We start from the raw sequence: 23,214 nt of genomic DNA on the forward strand, positions 1-23,214 counted from the left end.
AGCAAACTTTCAGTAAGAACGATTTCAGTTTTCAGCGTCCGCTTACATGCGTAGCGGGCATTTTAATTAGTGTTTGGCGAGTTTGGAGTAGTGCATTTGGCACGGTTTCAGCCCTTTCGCTGTTTCACCACTTCAGGTGGATTATGAACTGATGAAATGATTTAGAATACTCGACGAATAAAATTAATATGGACTTAAGCCGGGAATGATGAAATTTTTAATAAAAGTCGAGATTTGATGATAAAAACTTCCTAAATGTAACCAGAAATAAAACACGAGTACCTTCGCTGATGGCGGAAGCTGCGAGAGACTGCAGACACAGGAAACACAGGGGCTGTCTTCTGATTATTTATTATTATGGCGTTTATTGTGAGGGAACTCATTGTGTTCCCTAATTCTCCTTCTTTTTTATTACTTTTTTATTACGCGCCTTTTGTACACAGCTAAAACCTTTTAATAACCGATCTCTTATTACATTACACGACTGTAAATAATTATTCGTTGGATCGGTTATTAAATTCAGACATTGTCCAAATCTTGAAACATTTTCAAACAATATCAAGCGAGACTGCAGTCTTACTTTCAGGTCAGATTTATAAAATTTTAATTTCAAATATTAAGCAGAAATTTAATTGGATTTAGTCGGAATAGATTTTAGTGGGATTTTAATTTAATTTGCTTCCGTTTCCGGAGTTTCAAATAAAAATAAATAATCTCAGAGAATATTGGAATGTCTAAAGCTTTACAGAAAAACAAACAATTCTACCATATGTTTGGGTAGAAAAATAATTTATTTTTTGACTAAAATATGACGAGAAATACTTGTTTGCCAATGTAGATTTGGGCATTTTTACATAAAGTGTCTCGTTACTCACCCCAAAAATTCATATAAAATGCCAAGAGCAAAGCTAGCAAAATAATTTATCACGGTAATAGTTACGTGACATGTTCAAATATTAAAACAAAACGAATTCGGAACGGAAGTGGGAAAATAAGTCAGTCTGAATATGACATCTTGAAGATATTTTTGCTATATCAAGGTGTTATCGTCACGCTAAATATGAAAGACTCGATCTTAATATTCGTTTGTTATTCCTTACGTCCATAATGAAAACAGCACTGTCTCTGATGTCTTTCCAAATTGACTTAAATGTTACTGGAGCGATGCCCGTGCCCTTGTGAAAACAACACATGTTGAGAAGTTACAATAACAAGTCGGACGTCTTTCGCTAACTTTAAATAAATAATTGAAGGAAATTTTATCAAGATTGTGGTAAAACGTCCTGGAGCAAGTCCAAAAGACGTACTTGCAAGGATATTCCAGACAAGGTGGACTTTTTTGTTTGATAGTTTCCTTCCGAAAGGCTCTTATCAAGATTAAAACCGTACAAATGAGGCGCTGTTGCGGAAAAAAATATATTTATATAGTGAGGGCTAATATCTTGCAGGAGCTGCGGGTTAGATGAGAAACTAATTTATTCATGCCCTGAGGTTTGACTCTATATTTCGCTTTTTATATTTATAGGAGTATTTAGCATATGATCTTGCGCTTGCTTACGACCTACTTTACGTTTATAACTTTGGCGAAATAATATGGGGGTATTCAGACTATTTTTCATCAACAGCTGCCAGAAACATAAAAAGAAAATAACATTGTTTAGACACCACTGGTACCTGCAGGATGACTGAGTTAAAATGCAATTTACTGACTTATTTATTTATTTGTATCAGACACATAATTGTTTTTCCTTTTTAGTTATTTTTTATCTCCCACCTGCGACGTAAACTATTAAATATTAAAAAAAAATGACTCAAAACAAATAATGTTCTGTATGTATTTTTTTTATTATTGACTGGTTTAACAATTATAAATTACAATGAATTTATTTTATAACATTTGGTCCCTATTACACAATCTAATTTTAGATTTTGAAATTTTATTACCCTTTTATGGTGTAAAAATAATGAAAAATAGCCGCTAGGTGTGAATTAATAATAAAATTGTAATTGCAGAGTGCAGGAGGTCAATTTATTTAATATGATAGCTTTAAGCAACCAATATATCAAAACAAATAACAAGTTTATAACAAATGATGTACTAGTAAAGTAGTGGCAAATTTCTTCGCAGACATTTTGACTAGTATCCCCGCTTCTTCTTTCTTGTGTTCAAGGCTACAAGTAATAACTTCATAAGCCGTGTGGAATTATATGCATATTGCGTATTAAGGGAGGCCGAATTTATCAAAAGAAAATTTGCATATTCTGGCTGCGTACAAAAATGGAACATTTGCTCGGCTTTGTAACACCCAACGTCTCATATGTTTCAACGTAATTTTCCCTCTGATTATACCTGTTGTTGTACATTCTTACATATTGCGGCTTTCATGTAATTAGTTTCGGGGGGTGCGAGATTGGGGGTGTGATATCACCAAGCGTTTGAAACCCTGCAATTGATGTGAAAATGATTGACTAATATACAATTACATCATCATTGACTTAAAGGCATTTATCAGAATTCCCGGGGCGTGAGCAGGGAGCACGCGTAGGAATTTCGTTAAGATTTAAATAAAGCTCCCTGTTGAAGGGTGAGGTCGGCGGCTTTTGTCGGAGGGAAGCAGCAAGAGCTGGAATATTTCCATATGTGACAAGGGTGAATACTTACGGAATACCATTACATTTCTATACGCGAATATATGACAGGATAAAACGATATATGGCTGCCACAGCTCAGAATAGAGAGCTTCTTAAGCTCACCTTCGCTTGTCTTCTGAAGTATAATAAGACGCGAGTGCTTTATGCGACTTGTAATTTAACAACTTATTAATCGGAGGCAAATTGTTGACGGGAATAATGCAAATATCCTTGATTTAACTCGCACAATAGTACAGCTTGAGTGGAGAGTCTTAGAACATGTTAGTTGTTGCGAAATTGCAGAATAAAGAGCCCTTGTTGTCCTCCAGACAACTTCAATTATAAATGCACCCTCTAACTTCCCCGCGACTCTTTGCCATCCCTCTTTGTGACGATTTTGCGACGTGTCCAACTCAACTGAAACCAATTTGCAAGCGATAATTGGTTCGCTAATATTTTTCCCTTAACCTGTCAAAGACCACACTCCAAAAGAGAAAATTTTGATATGAACTACGGCGTCAAGATTTTTTTGAAAAATTCCTTTTTGTTTTAACTCTTATAACTTATAACTGAGAAATCTGTAAATTAGATAGAGAAACAGAAGAATATACACCTAGAATATCAAGATCAGGCTTTCATAACAATTTAACTTAAGAATTGATTCTTTTCAAAGTTGGGCAGTTTTAAAAACATTACTGTCAGTACAATCATTTTGATTTAAAAATAGTGAAACAACGATAATAATACTTTGTATTGTTACCGAACCCGTCTTATACTCGGGCCAATTTTATTCAATAAAACAATTACTTTTTGTTGTGTGGCCCGCGTTTGAAACATGCAAATCATCATTATTTTGATTGAAAACAATTCCATGACTAATCGCTAAACAAAGCGCCCTATTAAAACTACTTAATATCGTTCCATCGCACCGATAAAATCTAATTAGTAGGCGACTACTAATTACGAAACTTTCACGTATACTTAAATCCGTTCGATTTTCCCATTTCTCTTAATTCTATACTAGTTTTCCGTTACCACTCGTTCAGGCCACCGGTGCATTTTTTCTCAAGTGTTGTAGCTGGTAATCGATTTTTCGAAGACAGCTTTTAGAGTTTCATGAAACTCTACCGAATGAGGTGCTAATTAACACGTCTGGACTCTAACCGGAAATCGATATGGGTATCCGGATGATATCCCAACTAACCGCAATGGACATAACTCGGGATTAAGGCCGACATTTGGCAGTCGGTTATGACGCCTAGAAATGTTAATATTGACTGCCATCGGAAGGATTAACGTCTCCACACTGCCCCCGACACGGCATAACAGTTCTTCTAATTGCACCGGAATTGTGGAGAGAGAGCTATATGCAAATCCGGTGTGGGATTAAAGGACACAGTCCGATTTATTTCTCTAGTTCTTCTAGAAAAACCGGTTTTGATTACTTATAGAAAAACCGGTTTGTCTGGAATTATAATTAGAATTTTTGAACATGTCACTCAAAGAGATGTGAGACAAATTGCTTTTTATCAGATTATATTTTTCGCAATTAACCCTCCATTCATCAAGAATTTTTATAACTCTGGTATGTATGTTAATTTTATTTTCTTGGAAGACCGCCTTTGATCTATAAAACGTAATTCGGTGATGTTCACGTAATCCCCTAAAAACGCGACATTAACTTTGATTAAGAAAAAGTTGGGGCACGTCCCTGCATTAATAAATCTTTTTGCGCGAGATTTAACTTTGGATAACCAACGTAAAATTTCTGATCTGCGAAATAATAACAACGGAATAAAATCCCTATTAGACTTTACGAGGTGTGAGCAATGATGATAAAAAGGGAAAAAAGGCATGAATCACAAGAAAGCCTCTTGTTTGTTCCGGGAATAGAAATGTCCACTGCAAAATGATCTTCCTAGGATTTACTCAAGTAGTAGTAGTAGTTTTCCCTTAGTTGAATCTATGAATCATCGTGCTATCATGACCAGTGGTCCTCTTGCACACAGTTCTGCGATAAATCGTCAAATTAAGAGCTCTAATTTACTCTTCTCTACAGTAAATAGTCGAAAATTAGCCAATTGAAAATTCACCCCTGTGACAATAGAATCGTTTAAAAATCGACCCCTCAGAATGACTGCTTCTAATTAATAGCCTCTTCACACTAATCGATACATAATCACCCCATTGACCCTCAACCGATAAACCCAGGTTTTGATGTCTACTCATGCGATTAAACCGGACGTGTGCACGAAGACTTTTTATTCATTGCGTTCAGGTGAGCCTTTTTCTAGTTTTTTTTTAACGAACAAGCTAATGCATCAAGTTGACTGTGCCAGAGGACAGTCCTGGAAATGTTCGAAACGCCCCTCGGCGGAGCAGCCAATTTGAAACAATGGACGCGTTTTCCGGGTATGCCCACGCTTTTATGCCTGTATCGATACCAAATGACGTAAATTTTCCAAAAATATTTATATCAGATGCACCCTCTGTGACAGTTGTGCGAGCAATTTTAAGAGTCTTGGGGCTTTTTTCTGGATGAGGGCTTGCGTCTACCGGAAGTGAGAGTGCAATTAACATGAGAGTCTGAGGCACGTGCTAGACTTCACAATGTTTGTCGTGAAGTCTCTCTCGCAATTTGATCAAACACAACCCGCATGCTTGGGAATAAGTAACACGAATTGAGTTTATCAAAAGGGCCGATAAGATCCTAATACAAAGCATAAATCGTTTACCTGTGTTGCCCGCACATTTTTTTCTCGAAGTGGAAATGAATAAAACGGTCGTTTCGCTGCAATGCACGTTTGTACTAGAGAAAACTAGGCGAGGGTGTAAAATCGAACGAGATTCAAGGGGCTGAGTAAATCAAAGTTTTCATTTCATTGAAAAAATTTTCGACCGGTCCAATACATCAAAATGTAATTAATTTAATGTATCAGAAAATAAAATCCTCAGGTGTATAGCATTACGTTATTTTTTAAAGCAAAGGCTCTAAAATGACAGCTGGAAACCAATTCCGTTGTGGGATTATCGTCTACAAGAAAAATCTGGCACCTAACAGGCCAATATTTTTTCCTGGCTATTACCCACCGGTCTGCGGCAGGAATAATTATTTGCTGGTTTCCCTTTCGCTTCTCGGCCTGTTATAAATCTCCCTTCAGCCGCAACGGCCGCTAACACAACCCATATGTCCGCTACCTTCACTATAAATCGCGTTAGATTTAAAAATATAATAAACAATTTTTACAGACTAAGAGGTATCCCGTGAGAATCTGCACGGCTCGTTAAATAACTAGATATATTCTAAGTTGTTAATATATCTGAGCGGCACATTTATTTCAACAAAATACGACCCGGCAGCGGCGTAACATAAATTCTCTAAACCAGTTGATTTGAACGAGCCGCCGCCACTGCCTTAGGTTGGGCACATGTGGCGGATCTGCCCGTGAGGGGTGCCATAGATGAGGCCATTATGCGACGTGGGGTCCGATGGGTCAAAGGTCAACTATCACTCCACGGGGTGCAATATTGGACTTACCGTAAAATTGATCGAGACGACAAAAATTAAAATGGCGCCTCTATTTGAGCAATAATGGAAAAGTCGTTTTGCATTTCTTATTGGTATTGGCAATTCCGATTCCAATGAGAAACTTGGAGTCTTGTTGGAATTGTTGTTTTAGAGTTTGTGTCGTGTTATGGAAGAACATAAGAAAAAGTGAAAAAGTGCTATTAAACACAAAAGAAACAAAACGACTGAAACCTATTAGTTGTTGTTAGAAACGAACACGTTTTGCAATTTGTATCCTTCGAAACGTTCTCGAAAAATATCCTTGTAATCTGTCCTCATGACATCGGAAGAAAAGGAAAAACAAAAAGTAAATGAACCAACGTGAACTGTGATCTTACCCGACTTTCAAATACAAATGATCTAAACACTTGTCCGGGTCTTTACACTAAACGGGTTAATTCTTTTCATTATTTCACGCTAGCTAAATTTAAATCGGAGCTAACGAACCTAGAAATTGGCCCTTTTGAACGCGTTATTATCAATTCTATACTGTCGCACCATCGATTTTACGTGAAACGGAACTTGTGGCCATTACAATCCGATAATTAAATTATTTTAGCCATTTTTATTCCGCCAGTGGCCAGATTTATGGATCCCCATATGAAAATCGCAAATCCTACCGATTCATCTATCATTTGCGCTTTGCTCAAAAGCCAGTTTTTGTTAAAAATTTAATAAAAATTAACGTGATGTGTTTAAGATATTGGAGGAAAATAATCGAAAAACGAAACATTTTTATTTGAAAAAAAAAAACAATCAATTTTAACACAACAGACACGCCTCGTTGCCTGCAGCGACCCGAGAAATGAAACAAACTCCTAGAGTGAGTGGAAACCGAAAATAAAAACCTGGCGCCAATGGGAATCGATAGGTGAATAACAAAAAGTAAAACGTGACATCGATGCCGTGAGCTACGCACCTGTTTTGAAACGCCTGGCTATTTATTTGTGCTATTTGCAACGTGTGTGACAAAGAAACAAAAAATTTAATTTATTTGTTTATTTGAAAGGAATCGGAATTTAGTTTTTGTTTACGAATCCGTTGAAAGCAACAACAAATCTTGTCGAATCCTCAATGTTCAAGTATTGGATAAACGGATTAACATCTTCATGCCCGTGTTAAATTAAAAAATGAATAAGATTTATTTTAAAACAAAGTCGCTAGAAATTTTGGATAAATACTAAAAAAAGCTAAATACTAAATGCTCAATTTTCTACTAATGTTTTGATTGTTGTATCTATTTTTGACTAAGTTTGTTTTACAGTTATTGTCGAACTTTTGTTTGAAAGAAAAAAGAAGTGCACACAAAATCGTAGCTTTTATTTGCGTTTTTTAAGTGCTCAAATAGGTAAAAGTAATAAATATGTTGTTTGCTGAAACCGTGCAATAGAAAACAAATAAGTTAATTTACAAAGTTGGGTCTTTGTAGAGCCTCATAGTTCAGGTAACGCTTTTATTGCCATTTAATTATGATGTGTCTACAAGTATACTTTCCAGAGCGTCGGTTTACCCTCACAATGCCTTCCAACTTTAATTACTTTGTTTCTGTTGAGATTAATTTAATTTTCGCCCGCTATTTACTCACCAAATTTCGTTCGAAATCCGCAAATTTTATCAGATTTCCAAGCAACAAACCCGTTAGTTGTGACGTTATCCTTTAGTGTCACGACTAAAAACCGGAGCTTTCATAGAAAATATTTACTCGTTGAAAGCCAAAACTTACAATTCTGCATTTAAATTTCAAATTCCGGAGCTTAGAGGCTGTCATTCCCGACCGAAGGGCTTAGCTTGTTTTAGTTTTCCCCGTAGTCCTAGGACAATGTCTCGTGCGCGTCCCTTGACAGCGCCGGGAGATAAATGACACAACAAAAGGATTGTGAAGAGTATGATGAGTGGCCACCACACACGTGCTTGTACAAACTCTCGCTTAATTCGCATCGTGTCGTGCAAGCCAGTGCAGGCCTTTTATAGGAGATGACGGCGACTTCCTCCATGTTTGACAGGCGAATTGTCCACACTGTCAGGATTATTTTCTGCATTTGCATAGCAGTTGGTAGTCGCTGACCCGCGACTTATACACTGTTACCATTGAGCCTGTTTACACCTTTCTATAAATACAACCGGATAAATATATTAAGTCCGTTTTATATTCACTCAACTACGTGCTGAATCGTAAATCTCTCTGTCATAATAAAATGGATAATGCGATTTTAACGCCGGTCAAATTGTGAAGGATGGACTGAAAACTAGCTGCCGCCGGCACAAGATCAAACCGGAGCTGTGCCATTTCATGAGATGTTATGCTTGTTTGGCTCTTCCAATATCCTGCCAGAGCTAAAGCTACTCAACACCTACTTTCAAGATTATTAATACATTTCCACAAAAATTGAGAAAATATCACCTTTTTACATCAAACTCGGTTAGAAAAAATATACAACTAAAAACCAAATCAAATTTTTCGTAGTATAATACTGCTATTTATTCGAACGATTGCAGAAATTCACTTTTACAATAACTGCTATTAGTAATTGAATCATTGTGGAAAAGTTTTACAACAGATTAGAACATTTTCATTTAAGAAACAAAATCTTCAAACTTTATCGAAATGTTAACTATTATCGAAACCTTAAATGATTTTATACAAATGGCATTTTCTTTTTTTTACAAAGTTTTTGCACCATAAGCTTTTTATTTACAAACACATTTGTTGTTAAATCAACGGTTCATAATAACACATAATAAGCAGAATTCTTCAAAAAAGTTTTAATTTTACAAAAATGAAAAGTTAAAAACAGTTATGAAACCATTAACTCTTGGTGTTTTTGTGAGAAATTCTAATCCTTTGTCTTGTTTTGCTGGATTTCACTCTCCGATACCTTAGCGATTACATTTGTATTAGCCCGAAATTAATTTATTAGAGCACTCGGGTCAGACACAAAAACACTTTCTTAATTAAACTAAGTTGTTCCGGTGGTAAATCGCGGCACAAAGCGCAATTAACAAACCCACCACTGCTCTCCGGTACATAAGATCCTTAGCGAGACGTCAAGCCCAGGCTTCTATGTCACTTCTTCTCCCGTCACTCGAAGAAGTCACGGATTTTTCCCCCTTTTACAACAATAGACGTTTATATTTAGAAGTTTCCAAGTCGACATCGTCGTTTTTCAATAGACAGTTTCTCTTCCACCTGAAACCAATTATCTCCTCACAAGGCGCTTCCTATTGTCCCACCCCTCGAAAACAAATTTTCGCCCTGTAAATTTTTAGTTTCCGTCAAACGTTCAAAGTATGTCGGTCCTCAATACGGGGGAGCAAAGCGGCTCACGACCTTATGAGTAGCTGTGACAGTGCACGGCGGCATTTCCGCCGGAATTCCCGACATTCCCGCCAACCTCGCTAATTGCCGCCCCCTAAACGAGCCACCCTTCAGCCTTCAGACCCCATATGTGTCAGCTCGAATTTCTAATTTTTGATGTGGATCAGATTTGAGGTTATTTATGGGACTTTCGTGGGTAATTATTTTGGAATTATTCCAGGGATCAATTTTTTAGTTTTTAATTGCACGGGCGCGCAGATGAGACCAGCATCAAAAATGTTTTAAATACGTTTTGATGTAAGTGTGATAATCCCTCCAAACACCCGCATTTCCGCCTTCAGGCGATTTTTTATGTAATTAACTCAAGTCGCCGGGAATGGCGTGACAACGAGGTACGAACATTTAAGCTTTTGACACCTACTAATTATGTGTATTTATTGGACATAAGGTTACAACGTAAACAAGTGGGTTTGCTTGTGAACTTTGTAACCATTATTAATGACAGACGAATGCAACAGCTTTTCCATGTCTATGGGTCATTAATAAAAACTTCTTACGAAGTGAATTACTACAAATTATAAAATTAGACGTTTAAAACCGCTATTTTTCTTTGTAGTTGAGATTAGATTAAATCGACATGTCAGCACAATGTAATCAATTCTCATTTGAAACGGAAACACAGGTATAACCTCCAGGTCATCTGTTTTATGTGACACGATAAAGAAAAGTTTACTATGAAATGAAACGTGACAGGTATCGATTAGAAGTTTTCAGGTATTGTTCACTAACCCGCCGCATCCACCATTTTTTATCATTGAAGATGACAAACTGACTTTGTTTACATCTCTCATTTATTTTGTGCGTATATTTTGGCCATAAATTTTAAAATTTGCCGGTCTATGTACCAGTTTTGCAAATTTACCTGTTCCAACCATGATTTATTATTATTTTGAAAGCTATATTTTGTTCAGTGGACTGGGATTAAAATATTTATATTCTGAAATAAATTGATGGACAATTTTAGTCTCACTTGTTGATGTGTATTTCGATTTTTATTCCATTTTTAATTGAATACAATCGAAGCAACTTTTACTAAAGAGATAAATTTGTATATCGGACAAACAAATTTGTTTAATAAAAGTAATAATAAAAAATATACTAGTTACTTAAATAAATGTTTGGATAATCTATTCTAGGAAGCCATGAGGAGCATTTTTATTGCAGATAAAAAGAAGTATTAAATTACTTGTAAGAAATAAATGTCTATCCCGGCGCCTCCACCATTTTTGTAGTAGCGTGCAATTCGTATGTAGATTATTGTGTACTGGAATCCAAACGATGGAAAATTCCGGATAGAGGCAACCTGTTCCTTCAGAACCTTTGCCATGAAAAGAGCTGGAGGTCTGAAACTCTCCGTATTTACACATAAATATCTCAATCGAATTTCTCGGCGCTCAATCCGTGTTTAGATTCAAGTTAGCAAGTAGACCGGAGGGTTTATATTACTTCCGGTTGACCGCACGGAATTGCACAGTGCAAATAAATGAAACTGTTCCTGAATATAGTGAGTTAGCTAAAGGGTTGCGCCTTACAGGTTAACTAATAGCTACGTTTGCGCTCCGGTGATGACATACAGTTTCGAGGATGCGTAATTTAAAGGGCTACAATCTCGGCTTTAAGTACACACGAACTTCACGGTTATTACGGCAAGTTTGTTCGTGATTCAATTTGGGAGCCACTTGGGGAGTTGATAATTCAATGAAAAATGGAGCTTTTAATGGCTAAGTAGTGCAAGACGGGATCGGTCAGCGTGCGAAGCGATTTTATATGCGGAACGAGTTCGGTACATAAAACTCGCTCCTTAACCCTTCGGTCACGTAATGAACATTTCCGAAATTTCGTATTCAATTCCGATATCCAGCCGGATTTCGCGCCGCGGTATTGCCTCGCACAGACGTTCAATGTATCTCCTTTGATAGGACCGTTTCTTTTGACAAACGCTCTAACCCTAACTTTTGCACCATTTGAGCTCCAGGCGATTACAAGCGCCGGTTTTTAATTTGCTACAAGCACAACTCAGAGCTTCAATGACTCGCAAAGCTCAGTAATTCAGAATTGAAAGAATAAATTGAATGTTTGAAACCAACGAGTGTTTGTGTGTAAAATGCAAAGCGATAAAATTCACTTTTGAAACAACAAGTTTTTAGACAATCATTTTTTTCAACTGGGTTTTTGTAATTTTATTATTTTGCCAAGCTATAACTGAGCTGTTTTTATTACGTTACAAGTAATTTTTCTTGGTTATTAGCCTCTCCCTCGGCGTTCGCATTTGCGCCTAAATTCCATCTTTTCGTTCATCACTTTATGGCGCGGAAGTTTCGTTTTAAGTAAGCTTCCGAATTTCTCCATTAATAACCACCATCCCTCTCTGTAATGCAAAGCAAACCATCGGCATCGGATATCCATTATCGGGTAATAAACATGAATTCTGAAGGCCTTTGTGGCAACACACGACATCAAAGTGCCCTTCTACAGTCATCATTCAGCCGATTTTCTTTAGGCATTTGGGACTGGACGTCGCAGGAAAATTAGCAATGCAGCAGTTTTGAATAAGCGCGACAAATAAGAGTCTTAGTCCCCTAGTCGTGCCATAAAACGTAATTCACGTCTTCTAACCACACAATCTCGATCTTGCTGCATAAATCCCGTGAATCACTTTAACAGCTGCTCTATAATAAGCCGCAGCGGGGTTCCTGCTGCTCCGTAGATCAATCCGTGCGATCGATCTTATTGTCTATTTCGCGGAATATGTTGGCAAAAATGCCACGACGCGTAGTTTATAGCTTTTTACCAATCTCATTAGCATGAAGCGTGGGTTCAATTCAATCAATGTTCGTGTTGCTGGAACATTTTTTACGTTTTAATAAATTCCGGAAATCATTTTTTAACATCGCGAGTAATTGATGTAACGATTATTGTTATAATCTGCCGGCTGAAACGGTATTTATTTTCAGCAAACAATGCCGCTGAAAATAGTATTTCGTCGGTAATGCGAGAAGCTGTCAGCAACTATAGTTTTATTGGTCACAAGGACTAAACTTATTGTTATTTTCTTCGGGTTATTTTCGGGATTGAAATGTCGGGTTACGCTTCAACTTTCAACAGTTCCGTTACTTTTATCTAAAAATAATAACGAAATATTTATGACGGTAATACATTGGGTTTATGATTTATTTTGGCTTACGATGTCTCCTGAAATAACAGTTGTTGTGATTTTTGTGCAACATTTAATGAAGAATCCTTTAACGCTTGTTCGTTTTAAAAACTGTATACAACAAACTACAAAATTTTGGTTTAGATTTACTGAAACTAAAGTCACTGAATTAAAAATAGGTCACAGCTGTCAGTTTCAGCGATTGTTTTGTAGACTAATTATGAAAAATTGTTAAATATTTTTATTCTGTTTTTATAGGAAACAGATGGTACCTAGTTTTGGCTTCACAACTGGCAACAATTAATACTTGTCTCAATTCTCATATTAGTCTTTATTTTCCCGTCATAATCATGCTGTATCAATAATAAAACCCACAAAAATAAATACTTATTTTTAAATTTGAGCTGTTTTTTGCTCCAAACATTGACTGAAATTAATTAAACACAATTTTAGGTACTACGTATTTTAGAATAATGTTATAATAATGTGTACATTAAAAATTAAATAATGGGTGAACATTATTATAGTCAAAGTAAGTAACTGAAAAATGCTTTTTTTATTCCTAGATTGGTGATTTTTTATCTGTTTGTACCTAGAGTAATGAGTATACAGCCTGTCCCAAGTTTTAGGCCCGGCTCAAAAATAAATATTTCTAATTGATTAAAATAAACTTTTACTAGTGCAAACAATAGAGGATTATATAGACTTCAATTTGGTTTTTATGATCTCATTGCCATACATTAAAAATTTTGAACAACATTAAAGCACTAAAGGAAAGTCTGTATAATCCTCTATTGTTTGCACTAGCAAAAGTTTATTTTAATCAATTAGAAATATTTATTTTTGGACCGACGCGGCCCTAAAACTTGGGACACGCTGTAGAGTAAAAATTGAACCAAAAAGGAAAGCAATAACAACGGGGTGATATTAGTAAGAGTAATTAATTATTTTGCAGAGGGTAGAGATTTCAATGAAATTAACCGAAGTAAAAAGACGAATGAATAAAATAGCACGTTTGCGTTTAAATATTTTACGAGTTTGGAAACGCATTTAAATTCTTTAAGCACAAACAGAACCAACAGGCTCCATAATTGAGTTAAGTTAAACTGTCCTCATTTCGAAATAACCGCTCCTTAGATCGATTAAAAATATATTAAAAAGGATAAAACCGCTTTATTTCCCGATTAATTAAAAACGCGTTGTCGCAATGACGACTTCCTCTCAGCAATCCTCGAGATCATTAATTAAGTGAGCATCTGTTTTTCAGCACTTTGCTTGTAAATTGGGAGCTTTGAAGAACCCTAGTCGGTGTTTTGCTGACCTGAAACTCGCCGATGTAATGCGTTTAACTTGTACTTGGATAGAGTTTAACGGATATTTGTTTAGTGTTAGAGTTTATTAGGTCAACCTTTGCTTCCATTAATTATGCCACGGCCGGATGGAAATTGTTCCACCTGTTAATTATTATAATCGATTGTTTCAGCAAACTTGGAGAACACCAAAAACGACATCGCCATCTACATCGGCGTGACCGTCGCCGTTTTCTTCGTCTCGATGCTGTCCTTCTTCCTCACCCGCATGTACTGGAAGAAGAACCGCCACCAAAGCTTGTACAACATGGCCTCTAATGGTAAGATTGTATCAGATATGTTTTTATCAGCACCGTACATGTTTGCGGGTCACAGCACGTACAAAAGCAAATAACTCGATTGACCTTTTTCCGCTCTCGAGAAATAAGAAAACAGATGAAAACCAAATAAAGAAGGGAAATCAAATACGAAACCTATGTTTACGTTATCGACTCACACAAGAGACGTCTACCTTATACGACAAAATATACCTACTTCAGTTCACCACCTAATGCCATTTAAATTAATTAACTAACATGGTCAATGTAAAATAAATTAAATATTTATTTCAACCAAATAAAAGTCCAAAACTGAAAATTCTAAGATAGCGTTGTTTCAAAAGCAAGAAGTAAAAATGAGAAATAAAAAGATTTACTTATTTAAAAAATATATGGGTAATTGAAAGAAATTAGAATCATAAAAAAAAATATTCTAATAAACTTGAGAAATCTACAAATGAACTAATAATAATTTGGATGGTATACCACCACTGCTTTTGTCAATATGCACCATTGCCATTTTTTCTTGATCCAGTCTGAAGTTATAAATATGTTACAAATCATTCAGTGAATAGAAGTGCTGAGAAAATGCCGCTCACATTTCATCGAATCATAATAATTTGATTGATAGCGAATTGTTGAGACTGACATGGAGCCGTTTTTCTGTCAAATGCCTTTAAATTGAATTCGTTAGAAGCGGTTGAAAGTCGAATTGTGCACATGTGGTTTTAATTTAGTACGTTGTTAAAACCGTCGTTAAAGTTCGAGTATTTCTCTAATTGACCATCGACTTAGTCATAATATTCTTTTTTAATTGAGTCTGTTTGCATAKGCATGCTCTCCTGTTGTTATTTATTATTGAATCATTTACACAGCTCGTTGATTATTTATAGGGTTATCCGGTATCGGGCAGATGTGAATTTTCATTGTAAAAAGCTAGTTTTGGAGCCACATGGTCTTCATTATCTGTCAAAAAATTACAAAATGATGAAATATTGCTTCTCTGGGGGGCACATCACTTAATTTTCTCGAGATTTTTATAATTCGTTCCGACAGAACGAGGAATGTGAAACAAATGTGTTGGTTAAAAATGAAAACAAAAAGAAAAAGACTGTAAATCAGGCTCGATCTAGAATTTCCGTTAATTAGAAGCGAGGAAATTCGGCACTAATGATCCTCGAATTAATTACAAGGTTTAATTTTAGCGTCTGAAACCGAAGTCTAATTTTATATTTGAGAGACATGACGGTTGGTTGGCAATTATGGTAATTATTTGCCGTTCTGGTAACACACAAAGCTCACACACAGCCTTATTAACTCAGTTCGATTTAGCTTATTTAAACAATTTGGGACTTACCGCCGAATTACTCCTCTTCAAACGAGAAAGACATTAAACACCAGTTGGAATTACTGAGTACMTCTCGCTTTTGTATCATTAATAACGGGCACAAAAGCCATTATGATGAATGAAGTCGGAATAGAATAAGTCATCGGACTTACACAATTTATCATCGGAGAATGCACCAATTTTGCAACGTCGTTAACTCTATGAAAATACACAACAAATTGACAAAATCTTAAAAGGTAAAACTRAAGAAAGACTAAAATTGTTCTAGAGTTACAATTTRGACATCTTTAAGATTAACGATGTTTTCAAATCGTCGATTTTACGACTGCTGCTCGAAGAGAGTGCTCACGTGTTTCTTGAAATGTCACTACTCATTCAAAACAAACATGGGCAACACTTAATGGCTTATTTTACCATGAAGCATGAAACCCAAAATAGCTATTGAAGCTGCCGACTGCGGCGGGATTGCTACTTTTATGTGTGGGAAACAGAAACAATCGTTGCGATTGGCAGGAAATTAAGTAGCTTTAGTAAGGATTAAACCAAATGTGACTATTTTAAGATAAAAAAATTTGTAAAATTTTTGGAAACGCTGACCATATCAAAGATTGTAGAACTTGTTCAGATACTTAGCTAACTACCTTTTTGAAATTAGAATTTATAGAACAAATATTTTTCTGTTGGATTATTATATTTTAAATTTAAAACATGATTTTATTTTCGCACTTCCCTTCAATGGCTTTATTTTGTTTTTTTTGTTTTTAATTKTTTTATTCTTTAGCAAATGTGCACCACATTTTATTCTGACRTAAAACATTTTTTTTGTCAATTTTGTTTGAAAAACGAACCTTTTGGACGAAAAATATGTAGCTAATAGGTAAGCATGAAAAATTGTAACACCAATGTGGCTACATATATTGGTAAAAAGCTCTATAAAAGTTTACCGCTTCTATAAAATAAGACTGCGATGGAATTCAGTTTGGCGCATGTACTTAATAAAACCTACGCCGGCAATTTTCACTTAAGAAAGCTCATCTTAAAGCCACTCATTTATGATTATCGTCTCACTAAAGTACGCAATAAACTCAACACAAAGTAACGCGTTTTAAAATCTGTAATTTAATGGAGTTTTTTTCCGAAAAAAGTACTTTACAACTCGCGATCGTCTTATTAAAGTCGTAAATGTTTCAGATTACCATCCTGAATTTTTCCCAGAGCAAGATAAGAAGTCATTAAGTCTCCAGCCAGATTTGACTCAGACCGTCCCGCCTTGTTACGAATACCCTTACACGACACCAGCGACATCTGTGACACGATCCGTCTCGGAGCATCACTACGACGTGCCCCATCTTACTTCCGGGAGTGATATTCAAATGTCTCCAGCGACGAGCTCTACCCTGGAGTCATCTAGCGGCAAACGGAGCCAATTGAGCGGCTTTACTAATAATTGTAAGTAATCTAACCGGTCAAATTTAGTTCATGACTGTGATTTTTTCAGCCGATTCCACCTATGAAGTGGCTACAGAATCAGTCACTTTACCTCTCCCCGCAGCTTACGCTGTCACACCAACCACTTCCGGTAACTACACTAGCGCAACGGTGACGCACAGCGGAGCTTTTTTGAATCTTCTCGAGTCTGGAGTGAGCTTAGTCGTGCCAGAGGGCGCCATCTCACGCACCAAGAAGCAGGAACTTTTCTTGTCGATTCTCAACGAAGATTGTTTCCGACCTAAACTTGCCGAAAACTTGACTCAACTCAGTCCTGTCGTTTCCTGTGGTCCTAATATTTCCTTGAATAAGTCTGTAGTACTTAGAATTCCGCATTGTGCCGAGTTGAGTCGAAACAATTGGTCTATTTCGGTGTTACAGAGCGACTGTAGCGATTCACAGTGGCAGAACGCCGTAACTTTGGGCCAAGAAACGATAAATACGTCTGTTTTTTGTCAATTGGACAAAGATGCAGGTTATTTGGTCACCGATTGTTTGTCACGATTTGTGATTGTTGGTCAGTCGACCAATGGCATGGCTTTGAAAAGACTCAAATTGGCCGTTTTTGCGCCCAAATTGTGTTTTCAGAGTTCGGTCGATTATAGCATCAGGGTTTACGTTTTAGAAGACACTGATAGTTCAATGGAGACTGTTTTTGGGCAGGAGAAACGTCTCGGAGGGTATTTATTAGGCGAACCTCGGTCAATAGTGTTCCAAGATGGCGGAAGCAACCTTTGTTTGACTTTAGACAACTTAAGTGAGGGATGGAAAACCAAACCATGTTCCAATTATCAAGAGATTCCCTTTAGACATTTGTGGCAAGCCAGTAGTAACAGTTTGCACTGTTCGTTTACTTTGGAATCGTATGAAATCTCCCGATGTTTAAATTTTAAAATTCGMGTGAACCAGAAAGGTTTCGAGTATCACCAAACATTTGACATCACTTGTAAAGACGACAGTGATATCTCAATCAGTAAAACCAGCTCTGGTAAAGTAGTGCCAAAAATAACGATCCAGAGCGAGACCAACCGAAACGATACGAAAAAGATGATCGATTTCGGACATTCCCCTAAAAGTGCCAAATTCAAAGAAGAGGTCAAAATGACCAAAAACTTGATAGTGACTGATAGGGGTGTATCTACATGTGATGACTTTAATTTTAGATTAAGTAGGCAGCTTAGGAAGCAGCTTTGTCAATGTTTAGATCCTCCGACGCCGAGAGGCAATGACTGGAGAATGCTGGCACATGCTTTAAGTGTTGATAGGTATATTAACTTTTTCGCAACGAAACCGTCACCTACTGACTGTATCCTGGACCTCTGGGAAGCCAGGAATAGACAAAGCAACGCCTTGACCGAGCTTAAACAGATTTTTAGCGATATGGAACGATTCGATGCTGTGAACATTTTAGATAATTGCTTGGGACCTAATTGGTTGTAAATATTCCACTGATGCATTTATCTACAAGACCAGATGATTCGTTTTATTATTCCTTGATTCAAAGCTTTTTTGTATTTTTTTCGTGGTTGATGAATTTTTAGATTTATCAGAAATGAAAATTATTTTATAAGTTGTTGAATATGTGAATGTTGTCTTGGAGACATAAAATGGACCACGTTCCAAGAATAAAATTGTGCAATTTGCGTAGATATTTCTGCTAAAAATAGTCAAACGAATATTTTCAACACGTTTTCTAATTATTATAGAGTGATATTATGAAATCTAATCATTACTTTTCACCACTGTATCCACTATTTAACCACACTGCCATTGTAATTGTATAATATATAATATTTTTTCTTTAATTTTTGTTGAAAATATTCGTTCACTCGTTACGTTTAAGCACCAGATAATCGAAATGTTAGTCTGTTGTAATCAAATTAAGTACGTAAAACTGAAAGACAGGAATAATTTGGAAAGAAACGATTTTAATGTAGAGTTTTATACAAAAGAATCAAAAGTAGTTTTCTAGATATTTTAGGATGTTTTGTACAAAGTAAATATTCATGTAATTAGAGGCAGGTCTACGTTGACATCTAGTACGTATTTTAGAATATATAATGATGTATATAGTCAATATATAACATTTTTAAAAAAATATGTGGCTATTTATAATACCTTTCCTCTTTCTCCATACGCAAATAACAAAAATAAATTTAGCTGAATCGAATGTAGCAAAACCTTATTTAAATTACTAAACAACCTGAAAATGCTAGTAATGATATCCACTATTTTATTTTATAAAAAAAAAATTATAAAAGAAAACTCATCCGTCATTCAATCTTTATGGTGATTTTTGATGTTTTAATAATCGAAACGACAACAAATTTGCTCTATACACTTGAAAACATTTGACGGGAAACTGTTTTAACTAATCTGAAAATAGTTTTCCATTTTGAGGTTTAACCGAGACACAAACCGCCAATTACAGTAGTGTAACTGTAGCTTCCACAGACCGTAGCTTCACTGTAAATGAATTCTGTATTTGATTCTATTTAGTACAAGCAGTAGAATTTAGGGGACGCTACAACTTCATTAAGCCTTTACATGTCCAAAAGTTCATTGCTTATATTTTATGTTCATTAATAAACAACAGATTGTTGTATTTACAAATTAATCACTGGATCAATGTTACGCAATTAAAAGCAATAATTTATATATGCTTTATTTTACCGTCCAATGACGATATGAGTATTACTACATACTATTTTTCCTCTGTTGCTTTAAACTAGTGTTAATATGTAATCTCCAAATGCATACAAATTTTATAAAAATTCAGATTTTGGAATGTTTTTATCTCGATTAAGAGATGATCTTCCTAAAGCATATACTATACATTTAAAATGGCATTGCATAGTATAATTTTTTGAGTATAGGAATACTACAATTTTTATTGAAGATATTGCATCCAAGTAGTGTAAGTCTGTATAATCAATAAATTCAAATACTTTGAGTTGAATATAGATTAATTTAAGAGTATTTTCCGCAGCCTTGTAATGGAAAGAAAAAACTATTTTGAAGCATTCCAGCCTTATAGATCATGTTCCACCCCGAGGCGTGTTCGCCAATATGACAGCTCATAAAGTAACTGGATGTCCATCTACTTGCGTAATAGGATTGCGATCGCCACCTTCGCTCTCCAACCCCCGGGGGACTCAATCCCAAATTCATACGTTTTACACTTTCCCGAACGACTCTTTCGTTATATCTCAAACAGATTTGTCAATGAGACAAACTTCTCTATATTTTACGATCAATTAAAAATGAAACCGTAAAATTGGCGACGAAATTTCGCTATCTAGTATTTTTCAAGAAACGTTGTTTGTCTGCGAGGTCGCCGAGAAAATCTCAACTTTAGAGAAAAGAGAAGTTATAAATTGTGGGGTGCAAGTCTGACTTAACTTGCGGTTGAAATCAACTTCAAGTTCGAGAGTAATTTATGGGTGACCGGGGGAGCCGCCATAATCACGAATGGCAAAAAAGATAACAGAATCGGATTTTCTTCAACGCCTCGCGGTTCAGTTTCAGTATGCTCGACACTATCGCCACCGGAAAGGAACACCAGATGGCTGTGAGCCAATAATGCAAAAAGACCAATCACGTAAGAATGCTTCTAAATTATAAATCATAAACGTCCTATTCTGATAAAGTAAGCTGAATTATTTTGCCGTATCTTGGCCGACATAAAAGTAACTGATTTTTAAGCCAAAATAACGTTTAACAATAATTTAAACACAAAATAATTAGTGTTTCTGTTTCGGTGTCACAATGAGAATTTTGTGTATGTATAGTGGTCACCAGGAATATTTGAGATTGACGTATGCAAAGCTTTATTGAGGATTAAGCAGCCTTGCGGTCGGCCGTAATAATTTTTCACTGCTGGTGGTACTACCCTGAAGATATAGAACAGAGCCGTATTCAGGAATTTTCGTGGTAGGCTTTTAATTCATTACAGGGAAACATTTAGGAATTTATATATTAATTTAGTATTAAAGTTATAATGCAGATTTGTAAAGAAACAATCTCAAAATATAGCTGAATATTAAAATTGATTAATTTTTTTTTGATGAAATCCCAAAAACAAATTTCTGTTACGGACCATCTCTTCCTACAAACCTTTGAAACGTGCCTGTCCAAAGAAATGCAAATTTGTTTATGGCATCTCTACCATATGAACCACCGTGGGGGGTAATCGTCTTATTCTATAATGAGTCTCAAATATTGTTGGTACCAACTATAACTGAAAACTGTTTTTTGACGACATTTTATGCAGTAATTTGGTCATCACTGGCCATAGACTGTCGTTTTTAAGTGAGAAATTATTGCAGTTCAACGTATTTCACCGAAACTAATGCAATTTAAGCTATTTAGCATAAAAACGCGTATCACAACCTCTCAATACTCGTACATTTGTAACACTTGTTTTTTAATATACCGTTTTATAATTACAACAAATTAATTAGTTTTTCTAACAAGGTAAAATGTAATGTAACATACAGATACATAAAAAAAAATTTTTTCATGGTGTAAACGTGTTTTATTAAAAATAGGTTAAAATATTTTGATAGCACTTAAAATTCAGCCGCTAAATTCATAATTTTTCTACCATTTTCCAGGTGAGCGACGATTCTGGCTTTCTCTACTTCACGGCATTGCATAGGTTGATATAAATTTGATTTCATTGATAGAAATATTTTTGATAGGTATTGTCAAATTGACAACTGACAACTAGAACCGAATTTACATTTGGAAAAATTGTATTTCCCGTTTTTTTTTTGAAGGTAGCTGTACCAAATTGATTTTGTAGATCAAAATACAAAAGAAGGAAATCTCAAGAGAGTTTTGGTTTTACTGAAATCAACTTTAGGTAATTAAAATATGCATTTGAMAAATTACCTGAACTTAAAGATTTATTGCAGGAAAATACAAATGCAAAAATACAAATACAAATATTACAAAACTTTAAGCCTTATTACTTCAATTTTTATAATATTAGAGATTCAGTTGTTTACCATAAAGATATAGACTTATAATAGTATAATTTTTTATTCTTTGTGAAAATTATTAGCACACGGCCTGCSGGATAATAATTTGTTCGGGCCMAGCCAAKACAGTTTYGTCCATATTCTGAGGGTTGGCTATATGCTCGCTGACGTCATTTATTGAGTGTTATTTAAAAAGTATAGACAGACCTCTCCACGCAGTTCGCTTTAGAACGAAAATCGGTTAAATCAGCTTAGCGACCCTCTACGTAATCAAATATTATATATCGCTCTTTTGACATTTTCCACATAGTTTTCAAAATTGTATTTCGTTTATCAGCTTTCCCGAGTGATAATCTAGTTGGCTACGAAAAATATCTCTTGTTCCCAGGAGCTTCGCCAACCCAATTATATCACTTTTATCTTAAAACACCCTTCAGAGAGCGGCGCTTTTTTATTTTCTGATAACCAATTAGATATGGACGTTTTATTTTAATTCGATATGTCACTATATACGATTATTTTTACAAAAAAAAAGAACACTCCTACCAGTTTGATAACAGAAAGAACAAGATTTTGGTTAAAATGAAGATAAAATTGGCATTTTCTCGCTTAGTGGAAACTGTCCCTTCTGGACCCCTGTTCACAAAGTAATCGTGATGGTCTGTAGAATAATAAATGAGCGTTCGACACATTCTGCGGTAAGTTGAGTGGACAGGGCCAGATCTTGTTCTACTCAAACTGAATACTAATGTAATCAGGTAAGCTAGACATCGACGCTACGCTAGACTTGTTTCCCGACAATAAAGTAGCGAAAAATCCAACATAAATAAACAAATCAAGAGTGAAAGTGGATGCCTTTTGTAAYATAGCGTCGATATAAGTTCCAATTCGCATACGTCATCTAAGATGGCGTCTTCGTCTGCGACATTACGATTTGCATAGAGCGTCGTTTTATGCTAATGTTTCTGATTTATGGTTATTTTTATTTGATTCTCGGAATTATTATATGGACTGTATCCGTATGGATGAAAATCATA

At 35.6% G+C, this 23,214-nt stretch overlaps 1 protein-coding gene and 1 long non-coding RNA gene across 4 annotated transcripts in view; one reads left to right on the forward strand and one right to left on the reverse strand.

Moving 5' to 3' along the window:
- LOC123012875 (netrin receptor UNC5B) overlaps positions 1 to 19,284 on the forward strand; it is a 72,295-nt gene extending 53,011 nt beyond the window's left edge. Inside the window, exons 8-10 of one of the 3 annotated variants that reach the window (XM_044411064.1) lie at positions 14,213 to 14,359; positions 16,896 to 17,153; positions 17,203 to 19,284. In XM_044411064.1, coding sequence (XP_044266999.1) covers positions 14,213 to 14,359; positions 16,896 to 17,153; positions 17,203 to 18,632 — 1,835 coding nt within the window. In that variant the 3' untranslated portion in view covers positions 18,633 to 19,284. The remainder of the gene's footprint in view (positions 1 to 14,212; positions 14,360 to 16,895; positions 17,154 to 17,202) is intronic. The other 2 variants (XM_044411065.1, XM_044411067.1) reach the window with 2 other exon arrangements.
- LOC123012877 lies at positions 7,623 to 8,396 on the reverse strand. The gene is made up of 3 exons (XR_006413238.1): positions 8,362 to 8,396; positions 7,923 to 8,307; positions 7,623 to 7,868 (listed from the first exon to the last, which is right to left on the reverse strand). It is a non-coding gene; the product is annotated as an uncharacterized LOC123012877 (long non-coding RNA).
- Positions 19,285 to 23,214: the final 3,930 nt, after the last annotated feature.

This window comes from Tribolium madens, unplaced genomic scaffold, assembly GCF_015345945.1.
Source record: "Tribolium madens isolate multiple individuals breed KSU strain unplaced genomic scaffold, Tmad_KSU_1.1 Scaffold_96;HRSCAF=242;Tcas5.2_LG5, whole genome shotgun sequence".
In the NCBI taxonomy this organism is placed as follows: domain Eukaryota; kingdom Metazoa; phylum Arthropoda; class Insecta; order Coleoptera; family Tenebrionidae; genus Tribolium; species Tribolium madens.